This window comes from Papaver somniferum, chromosome 7 (genome assembly GCF_003573695.1).
Source record: "Papaver somniferum cultivar HN1 chromosome 7, ASM357369v1, whole genome shotgun sequence".
Taxonomy (NCBI): Eukaryota; Viridiplantae; Streptophyta; class Magnoliopsida; order Ranunculales; family Papaveraceae; genus Papaver; species Papaver somniferum.
In genome coordinates this window covers 36181545-36192538 of record NC_039364.1, presented here as the reverse complement: position 1 = coordinate 36192538, position 10994 = coordinate 36181545, and the positions used below count along the sequence as shown (strand labels likewise).

Below are 10994 nucleotides of genomic sequence, written 5' to 3'. Positions count from 1 at the left end.
GGAAAACGACCCCAGGGCCACGCTCACTCGTTCATCTACCTAAATCTAAGACAGACGTGCGGGTAATAGGTGTGGTTTGGAGAACCACAACCATAGATTTATCCTTTTACGGAACAAAGCATGGACAACATAGGTAAAATAAAGAACGGTCAGGATTCATTCTTGGAAAAGCTAAATCCATGGCTATGGCTATTCACATCATTATTGTATCATTAATTTCTTATAATAAATGCTTTATTAATCTCTTATTATAAATGTCTTATAATTATCTTAATAAATATACTTTCATTAGATAGATAATAAATTTGTTAATAAAGAATCCTAATAACTTAAAAACAAATAAATCAATCCATTATATTTTTCTAAATATATTTTTATTAAATAAATAATAAATTTATTAGTAATCATATCGATAGAAATTAGGGACGGCCTGAGTGGTGTTTGAGATTGGTGATGCGTGGAGCCGGTGACGATAGTGATGGCGATGGAAAAAGTGGTGATAATGAGTGACTCTGGTGGTGGTACTGCAGGTTCAATGTAGTAGTAGGTCACGGATGTAGTGGTTGATTTTTTTAATGTGAATGAAAAGAATATAAAACAAAGCATGGACAACATAGGCAAGATAAAGAACGTCGAGGATTCATTCTTGGGAAAGCTAAATTCATGGCGATGATTATTCACATCATTATTGTATCATTAATTTCTTATAATAAATAATTTATTAATCTTTTATTTCTTATAATAAATGCTTTATTAATCTTTTATTATAGATGCCTTATAATTATGTTAATAAATATACTTTCATTAGATAGATAATAAATTTGTTAATAAAGAATCCTAATAAAAAATAATAATAATGAATTCATTACATTTTTCTAAATATATTTTTATTAAATAAATAATAAATTTACTAATAATCATATCGATAGAAATTAGGGATGACCTGGGTGGTGTTTGAGATTGGTGATGCATGGAGCCGATGTCGATAGTGATGATGGTGGAAAAAGTAGTGATAATGAGTGATTCTGGTGGTGGTAGTGCAGGTTCAATGTGGTAGTGGGAAAATGTTTATTGTATGTCGTTATGGCACAAATAACATTATTACGGAAGTAGTGGTTGATTTTTTTAATGTGAAAATGAACCGGCAAAGGGTGTTATATAAATTAGGTAAAATCCTTCTGGACTTTGAAACTGAAGCCCGGAAAATGAGGAATTTTGTATACACGTATGATTATTTTGTAAACACTAATTGATCGTCAAATTATAACGTGTAATATTGTAAGTTTCTTTATCTATCATGATGAAACCAAAATGTTATTTCCACCAAAATCTAAACAAATGGAAACGAAATATTAGTACTTGAGAAAATTTCACCTTTCTAGACCAAAACGTTGTGAATAGATTGATACCCCGGTGACCTGCGACAGACAAATTTTCATAATCTGGCTAATCACAAAATACAGGCACCCCTAAATTTCAACCATGAGATTATTGTAATCAATTGGACTATCGTTGAAAATGTATACTGCAGCTAAATATACAACAAATGAAATTCAAGAAATTGATAGAAACCCCAAAAATTCATATGTGAAACAATGTAACAAGTAAGGGTTTTCTCAAATATTGTTACCTCGGAGTAGTTTGATTGGTCACAGATGTATGTTTTGGTGGAAGAAGACTGAGAGAACATGGAAAGAACATTGAGTGCAAGTATATTCTTGGATTTGTATTTTTTCTCTCTGTTATTTATCTCCCTTCCCAACTTTATTTCTGATTTCCGTTTGCTCCAATGTGAGGAATTAGAGTTTTCAAATCCATTCATCCTACCGGATGTGAAAGAGAGAATCAATTGTCCAGTTTTATGGGAAGTTAGGTTTGTTATTTCCACTTGATCAAATTTTCTCAATTAAAGCGTGTATTCATAGGAAAGAAAAAGAACGGGAACAAAGTGTGTTTAAGAACTAATCAGTTGTATGAACCATATTTTGAAAAAGAACTGATTCAAAATACAGGTTAGACAACTTAGGAAATATAAAGAACGTTTTGGACTCATTCTTGGGAAGTCTAATCAATAAATCTAAGGTTGTAATTGTTTCTCATAAGTGATGGCTGTTGTGGCGGAGCCAGATATTAAGAATGAGGGGGACTAAAAAAAGTTCATAAATTTTTGGTGGGCTAAATTCAAATATTATATGGACTAAATGTAAAATATGTGATAAAAATAAGGATGTTTTTATGGTTTTAATGATTTTAGGGGGTGCTAGAGCCAGGGTTAGTCAACCCTTGGCTCCGCCACTGGATGGTTGTGATCGAGATTAAAAATTCATTTAATAAAAAAATATTTATTACCATATCACTAATGTTTATTAATTTTTCATAATAAATATCCTATTAATTTGACATAATAAATGTCACATTAAAAACGATAATAATTAAATTGTTCAATTCATAATTATATTAAATATATTAGAATTAACTGATATTTAAATTGTTTATATTAAATTATTCTAATGTATTTTGATTAAATTTGCATCGTCTCACATATTTCTACTAAATGGTCTACCGTTATTTTTATTTACTAATGATAAATAACATAGTCTGTTGTCATCGGGTTAAGTGGTCAACCATTTGAAGAATTGGAGATACATATTTTTCTGAATAAAATGGGTTGTCATCTGAAATGGCTCTACGTTTTGCAATATAGTGGCTTAAGAATATGAATTAGTTTTTATTTTTGTTATTAAAGATAATAAGAACATACAATACCATATGTATTGTGGAGTCCATTCTGAGTTTTAATCTTTTTGGACCATTCTTAAAGGGGACAAAATCAACAAGAATCTGGACAATGTCAATATGTACACAATTATTTTCCCAACGAAAGAGTTTTAGTGATGTAATTTTATTTTAACTTACATAGTTCGATGTTGTAGTTTTCCACGGTCACTAAAATAAGGGAAATGCAGAAAGGCAGTACCGTTTCAAATGATTGATAAGATACTTTTGTCTTTGTAAACTATAAAACATGTCAAATCGTTGGTTTGTTTTGGTAAGAGTATGCGAAAAATAATTCTGATAGCATATAGCTCGGGCAGGGAGAGGCATTATTTAGGGAAAAAATTTGTGGACTGGAGAGTAGAAATTTTTATTGGTTTTTTTTCACTTTTGTAATGATAATGAGGGTAAACTTGATAATTAGTAAATATTAAAATTAATACCAAATAAAAATCATGCCCGTGCTCAAACGTCTACTCGTTTGATTTTAGTACAGTGATCAATCTTATTCATTTGGTTAATTAAAAGAAACATTTATTATGATATATTTATCGAGAAGGATTCCATCTTCTATCTTCCACGCCACCTCAGCATTTGGAATAGTTGATGGAAGGTCAAGTGTAGTGGTGGAATCGTAGAAACAGTAATCAAAATAACGTTTTACGCTAATAAGAATACGTCAGAAAAACGCTGATATGAATAGCGTTATACGCTATTAAGATTAGCGTTTTTTCCTCCGCCATTAGATTCTTTTTAATCTACGGATAAAAAAATACGTTAATATGAATATCATTTTACGCTATTAAGATCAGCTTTAGGCGCTATTTCTGATTTGCACTTTTCGTCCTCTAGATAACTATTCTAAATAGCATTTTACGCCAATCTAATTAGCGTTTTTGTGGATTCCACATAGCATCCCACTAAACCATGAACATGACTTGGAAAAACCGTGGAAAACAACAACCTGAAAACCATTAGACTTGACATTTCACAATATTTACACACTTAGAATATGTTGAATTCCACCATAAGACTTGCTCTAACATGCCTAAACAACCCAAGTCCCTCTCAGTAATTTGGTTGTGTAAAGACCCTCAACCTCGTCAACGCCATTAGACCAGTGAAGTGATGAATTATCCGATAATAACTCGATTAGTTTAACACGAACATTAATTAACAAGAACTAGTCTAACATCGATCTAGATATGAAACTAGTACCACTAGATAGATCTCGTAACGTTGTGCAAAAATAGACTACTCGAACGCGTCATTCGGATACCGGACGAAGAAGAATGTATCAGATAAGTATGAAGGGAAAAATAGACTTTTCATCTTGACCGACCTGGCTGCCCGTATCGTTTTTATGAGTGCCTTAATCAAAATTCTTGGTCTTATATTATTCATTTATTTACTTTCTTCTTTTCTCTTCCTTTCTTTTCTTCTTATGCTATTCTCTTCCCTTTTCTTCACCTCTGGTGAATTCATGTGAGATTTCTGAGGTTGTGAGATGGAGAATTAGGCATGACATCAGGGGTCGTTTGTGGTGATGGTACTGTGATTGTTTGAATCCGGGAAGAAGAAGATTGAGCTGCTGCTGTGAATCGAGGTTAGGGTTTCCGTTTCTGAGATGCAGAAATCAAGAGCAGTTCATGATTCAGATGAGAATCATGTTGGTTTTAATAAGCCTTGAAGTTGATTCAGTGGAGAATCATTAAAGAGATTTGAATTAGGGTTTCATGAGAATTACAGAAGAGAATTAGAAGATGAAATTGAAGATGAATAAGATGATGATTGAAGAAAATAGAAGATAGGTTTGTTCTTAATTGATGTTTGATTGGAGCCGTATGGTTGTTTGAGGATTGAATATGATACTAGGGTTTCTGCAATTGATTTGATTACGTGTGAAATTAAAGATGAAATTGAAGTTTAGAAGTCTGTTTGGAGTTAAGTTTGTCTCGAATTAAGAGTTAAGGTTGATTTGGAAGATGAGATGATTGGTGAATCAGTAAATTAGGGTTCATGTTCTGTTCTTCCCCAAAATAGAGGTTAGGGATTTTGAGAGAAATTGAACCAAACTGGTAGTTGCTGTCTTGCGAAGAATTATTGAAGATTGATTGGGTTGATGACATGTTGGTGAATTGAACCCAGGTGAAGAAGAGGTTAATTCAATTGCTTCAATAACTCTGTCTTGAGGTAATACTGTTCTCATCAGTAAACTTAGTAAAGTTATTTGGTTTTTATATTGGAATTGTGTGGTTGTTAATGGGATAGTGATTTATGATGGAGTTGAACTGAACTTGGTTGGTATGACGGGTTGAGTTACAACTGCAGCTAATGAAATTGATGATGTTATTTGAGTTACTAGTTTTGATATTATAATTGAATTGGTAGAGATTCAGTTGAGTTTAGATGAACTTAAGCTCAGAATGAAGCTGAAATTATTATGGTGTTTGATGTGATAATTACTGATGTTATGATTTGGAAGTGGATATGAATGGAACGTGTATAGGTGGATGTAATATTTGAGCTGGTGGTGTTATGTTGAAGCTAAATTATAGTTGAGGTGGAGCTATAATGTGTATGGAATTAGAGCTGGAGTTGTTACTGGTGGTGTTGAGTTGGGGAAGTAGATTGTGGAGGCGCTACAGATTGATTTCCCGCACAAGTGTCAAAGAATTTTATAAAAACGGCCAGAAGTCATAGATAGCATCATTCTTCGAGGATTCTTCTTTGCACCATTTCTAACGTAACTTCTGATCAACTACCTGTCTCCTTTAGATAACTCCTACAGTATTTCACATGTTCCTTACATCACACGTTTCAAAGCACATTCCTCTAACCACCGCCGTTAAAGTACCTGCAGAAACAATCTGCACCGTCAAATCACTTCCAAGTCGCCCATTTCTGTTACTCTTTCTGAATCTGTGATGATGATTATTAGGTGACCAAACAAATCCGCGTTATTCAAAACAAAGACCCGGAAAAAAAAACACAAAGTCTGGGCGCGCCTCTTGATTTCCAAGTCTGGGTCTAGGCGCTCATCTGGATTCCTCATCTTCTCCTCCTCTCTAATGGTGCCTTTGAGTTCTGCTGTATCTCTCCTCAATGGAGAGAGAACAGTTGTTGTTCTATTCCTCACTCGTATTCTTTTCTGTATGCCAAAATCTCTTTATTATGAAAGTTTAGGTCTATGTTTATTAGCGTTTGCTGGTTTGTTTATTGAGATCTGCGCTGAAAATTCAACATCCTTGAATCAATTCAAACCTAGGTTTGTGTTTAATTATTCTTAATCACCTTCATCAAATTGTATATTGTATTTAGTGAAATGAGAATTTAGGGATTTGGGGTTAAAATTTTGCCTTATTTGGGTTTCTTCTTCTTGTTGTTGTCTAGGCCAGGTGCTTCTTCTGGGATACTGCTGGGAGCAGTTACTTTACCTTCTGTTATGCTTTCTCGGTTGATACAGCTATCAAGAGCTGTCGAATCGAAAGATATTGAGCCTCAAGGTGATGTACCATTTTTGGTGATTTTATCCATTGTTCGAATTCAAATTGTGATATTTGTGTTATTGTGTCTGATGATATTGTTTTGTTTGGTGGACAGAGCTTGATTATTTGATTGTTCAATATTGGGATGTATCTGCAACCTGTTTCGCGGTGCTTCTTTTCCTTTGTTGTTGCGTGATTCGACAGTCGACCAATGCAACAAGTTTTTTGAAGTTTCGGAGATTTCATAACAAAGAGATTAGCTTATTGTACATAGCTGTTTATGTGGCAGTTTGTTGTTTCTCTCTTGCACGGCAATCTGATTTTGGTAAGTTTGCATCCATTGACACTAACTAGTTGGACGACCGAAGGGAGTCCTTCTATGTGATGACAATGGAGGCCAAAATGCAATCGGATGCAACGCTTTTTTTTTTCATTTTTGATTGATTCAATTGAACATAATTGAACATGAATTGGTCGTTTTTTTCCAAAATTGATTTGATAATCAAAGAGTTATAATACCCAACTACTAATAAGCACCATCAAATTGCGAGTTGATTGTTAATTATTTCGACCTAAAATCCTTGAAAAAACCATGGCCTAATCTAATTTGCCACAGTTTTGTACAATTTCATTTAATTCGACCGGATCGAAATTTATCTTCCTTTTCCAAAATTGGTTTGATAATAAGTGATTTGGGGTCCCCATTTGTATTTCAACTCCATAAAATCGAATGAATCCGACCAATTTTACCTTCAATTGCTTCAAATCAAACCAAAAAGTTGAAAAAGTGTGGTGCAAAAAAAAATGTGATATAAGACAAAAACAATTAGTAACGCATATATGTGTTCCTAATTAGATTCTCCGTTGCAAAGTAAGAGAATTCGGTAAAAATTGAATCGAATTTTTTTTTGACCGGATCTTCGGTCGGCCCCTACCATGCGCGGTAATCTAGTTTATTACACTGATTTCTTATAATGAGTGAGGTTTGAGGAGAAGAATGAAACATGCTGTAGTTCTAAGTGGAATGTCAACTGTTCAATTTTTTCAAATAGACATTTCCGTTTATGTATTTGAAATAAATTGCTGTCGATTTCAGAAATTCCATAGGATGGATATGACTTAGCTGACGATATGTTACTGTTTCTTTGCAGGTTCACATTTAGCGATGAAATTATTTTGGGTGTTCTGTCATGGATTGGCAGCCGTGAGGTTAATTCAACATTTTCTTCACACTTTCCCATCATGCGCTTCCGTAGGTATTTATTGGCTTTATTTTCAGTTTGTTCTGTAGTCACATTGTTGCGAGGTTGCATATTAGAGGAGTACAATGACTACCTTTCAATTGAACACTCTTTTGAGTAGATCTTAGAATTTGTTTAGGTGATTGAAAGACATAGAATTGAGCAGGCACTCATCCTTCAATGGGAGATGGGATTGGTTGGTGACAAACAAGATGACCAATTGAGAAATATTGATATAAAATATATCTAATCATTTTAAGTGCTTCCCAATGACAGAATTAGGATGATCTACAAATAAAAAAAAGACAATTGTAGTTGGAAAATACTGGTCACTGTTTTTGAACCTCGATGGTTCTTGTTTTCATATACCTTAACAATTCGTATGACTTTGTAGGTGAAGCACTTCTGGTGACCTCCGGCCTTGTTCTCTATTTTGGTGACATGATAGCTTACACTCTTGCCAAGGTTTGTGGTTTGTCAGTATATTTGTTTTACTTATGCTCACTCCTCTGTATAATTCATTCCTAATTGGAAGTTTCCTGTTTTCACAGCTCAACACATTTCTCATTTCGCCAGAGTTACTTTCTGAACAGTATGGTTTTAAAAGAAGTGAGATTATTACCATTATTCAGGTAACTTTCTATGGAAGAAATGGATGACTATAATTTTTGTAACTGTGGCATTAATATTGTTCTTTCCTGCAGGGATTCCTGATCAGCCTTCTCGTATTTCCTGTGTTCTATGGTTTTTCTCTACGAATTTATCATCAGCTGTCAGGTTGGATTAGTCCTCAAACTCATGCAGCTGAAGAGACAGATTCCAAAGTGATTGAGAGTTCTCTTCTCTTTTATGCTTCTTTGATAGTGACATTGGTCGTGATTGCCCCAGCCTGGACGCAGTTTGTTCAGGGGTTTCACCGTCATCCTTTATTATGGTAAAAAGTCTTTTCAGTCTTTTTCATCAATTTGGTGATTTAGGAAATTAAGTTGGCATAGCACTGGCTGTTTAAATCAAACAGCTCTGCACTTTGTGGGGAAGACTAGGGTATCTGTCAATATGACTAATTTTGCAAATACATGGTTTTTGTCAGGATATTGAATTTTGTGTTCGAAGAGCCACTGAAAAGGCTTGCACTATGTATATATTGGGTCTCTGTGATATGTGCATCAGTCTTGCGCTTTTATAATATTTCAAAAAGTAGGAAAAATGAGAGGATTCTTCTTCGGAAATACTACCATCTTGTGGCTGTTCTAATGTTTTCACCAGCTCTTATATTCCAGGTGATTTAAGAAGAGATTGATGATTGTTCTGTAATTATGTATTGAATTAGTTCATAAAGGGTGTAGCAGTATTTCTCATTGGTTAAATTTGTTTTGATTTTCCAGTCCAGTTTCCTTGATTTAGCATTTGGTGCTGCGCTGGCTGTTTTCTTGATATTAGAAATTGTTCGACTAAGTATTCTCAAGAGATTCAATGTTTGATAAGCTACTTCTTTCTATTTTACTGTTGTTACACTTTTGTTGCAGTTCTTTGGTAAACCCTTGCATAACCAAAACTTGTGTAGGCAGGTATGGAAAATATGGCCTTTGGGGAAGCATATCAACCAGTTCATGAATGCGTTTACAGACCATCGCGACTCTGAGCTCCTTATTGTCAGGTATAACAGATTCGTCTTCAGATGGCGAGTGGTCTAATTCTGGATTAGTTTTGTTTTCCAATCTTTTTGGGTCATACTGATGTAAGTTTCTTACTGCAGCCATTTTTCACTCTTGCTGGGATGTGCACTTCCTGAATGGTTGTCGACTGATTTCAGTGATCGCTCGCTTGCCCCTTTCGCTGGAATCTTGAGCTTAGGAATTGGAGATACAATGGTGAATTTTACTTTCTCTTCTGTTACCGTTACTTTGCATTAAAATAGGAACGAGCTTGAGATATATGGAACATTTCCCCTTCCAAAGTTATTTAGTTTCTATTAGATTTGCTTTTATTTTGTCTTCAGGCATCAATGGTCGGATACAAGTATGGGATTCTCAGGTGGAGCAAAACAGGCAGTGAGTAACTTTGTGATCTTTGAAGTTTAGTCATCAGTACCTATCAATGGCATTGATGGTTTAGACCTGCTATTTTGTGTTACTTAATACTCCCTCTGTTTCTGAAAGACCGTCCTCTATTCCTTTTTCGTCAGTTTCAAAATTGTGTCCAGCATCTGTTTATAGTCATATTTTTTCAATGAACTCTCTAATATACTCTTGAATTCTTTATAATCATAAATCCATTTTTAACGTGACCCAATCTAAAATATTAAAGAAATTAGTATAATTGAGGAAACAAATATATCATTCATTCCTTTTAAGAAAATATACATTTAACTCTAAAAAATAAATTCCTTATAAAGTTTATACTTTATAAATTCGATATCTTTAAAAAATCTCTTTTATATTTCGTATTTATAATTCTCAGAACAATTTTGGATAGTCTTTATTACTAGTATTTTTATTAAAATAAAATAGGTAAGTAACTAAGGATAGTCAAGTAAAATAGTATGGTCTGCTTAATATTATGGGAAAGTCAAAGCGGACTATCTTTGTGAAACGGAGGGAGTAATAATTAAGATATTCTGCTCTTTTTCTTGTCAGGAAAAACCATTGAAGGTACTGCAGCCGGTATAACATCTGTTCTTGCAGCTTGCTTTGTTCTCCTTCCACTTCTAGCATCAACTGGTTTTATAATCTCCCAGGTAATGAAACATCAAATCTTATTTGGGTGGTATTATCAAATATGCATGTTATTTATTCCAGCTACAGTCAACTTTGACGAACCCATGTTATTATGATGCTTCAGTGGACAAGTCTGTATCCAAGTAGCTTGTGCACATCAATCTCAAGACTTGGTTTAACTTTGAAAATAGAAACCCGTTGATCATAATAAGCAGTTAAACTAGTGCCTTGACCCTTAAAATCATGCATTTCTATTAAAAACTTCTGGCTGAAAATGATTACATTACAGTATGCCTTACTGTGAACTTCGCTGTACGTAATTTTTTTTACTTTTTTGCCTTACTGGACCTTTAGAAATACACCAATCCTTTCCCTCATTTTTTTGTGGAATTTAGGACTTCGACCAAATCATTTGTTTTCCCTAATCGTTGTTGCTCTAACAATGCAGCACTGGATCTCCCTCCTCATAGCTGTGACTGCGAGTGGGTTATTAGAGGCGTACACAACACAACTCGATAACGCCTTCATTCCACTGGTCTTCTACAGCCTTCTCTGTTTGTGAGTATAGGACGCTAGGGGTTTAACCCGTGCCATTGTGGCACGGAATTATGTATAATCATGTTAAATTATTTATTTAAAATAATTTCTAGTCAAATTATTCTGGACATTGAGACAGAAGCACAGAGAATAGGGGCTTTTGTATACATATAAGATCATTTTGTAAATACCAATTCATTGTCAAACTATAATGTCTAATCTGAATAATCTTATAA

The 10994-nt window shown here is 34.1% G+C and overlaps 1 protein-coding gene across 3 annotated transcripts; it reads left to right on the top strand.

Moving 5' to 3' along the window:
* The first annotated feature begins 3688 nt into the window (after positions 1-3688).
* LOC113296971 (dolichol kinase EVAN-like) lies at positions 3689-10994 on the top strand. 3 transcript variants are annotated; one of them, XM_026545341.1, is made up of 14 exons: positions 3689-4968; positions 6169-6281; positions 6379-6588; positions 7415-7519; positions 7899-7969; positions 8056-8136; positions 8209-8438; positions 8595-8784; positions 8890-8979; positions 9073-9161; positions 9261-9375; positions 9504-9555; positions 10141-10241; positions 10670-10994. In XM_026545341.1, exons 2-14 carry the CDS (start codon positions 6221-6223, stop codon positions 10781-10783), a joined length of 1509 nt encoding a protein of 502 aa, XP_026401126.1. In that variant the 5' UTR covers positions 3689-4968; positions 6169-6220; the 3' UTR covers positions 10784-10994. The 3 variants fall into 3 exon arrangements, with proteins under 3 accessions (XP_026401126.1, XP_026401124.1, XP_026401125.1); XM_026545339.1 differs by having other exon boundaries at positions 3692-6043; XM_026545340.1 differs by lacking the exon at positions 8890-8979 and having other exon boundaries at positions 3692-6043.

Bases quoted from the DNA above. Each gene is read 5' to 3' on its own strand.
- LOC113296971 (XM_026545339.1), top strand. From the start codon at position 5,847: ATGGTGCCTTTGAGTTCTGCTGTATCTCTCCTCAATGGAGAGAGAACA. The intron at 7,970-8,055 runs GTTTGTGGTTTG...CTGTTTTCACAG, and splicing joins TAGCTTACACTCTTGCCAAG to CTCAACACATTTCTCATTTC. The intron at 9,162-9,260 runs GTATAACAGATT...TTCTTACTGCAG, and splicing joins TCTGAGCTCCTTATTGTCAG to CCATTTTTCACTCTTGCTGG.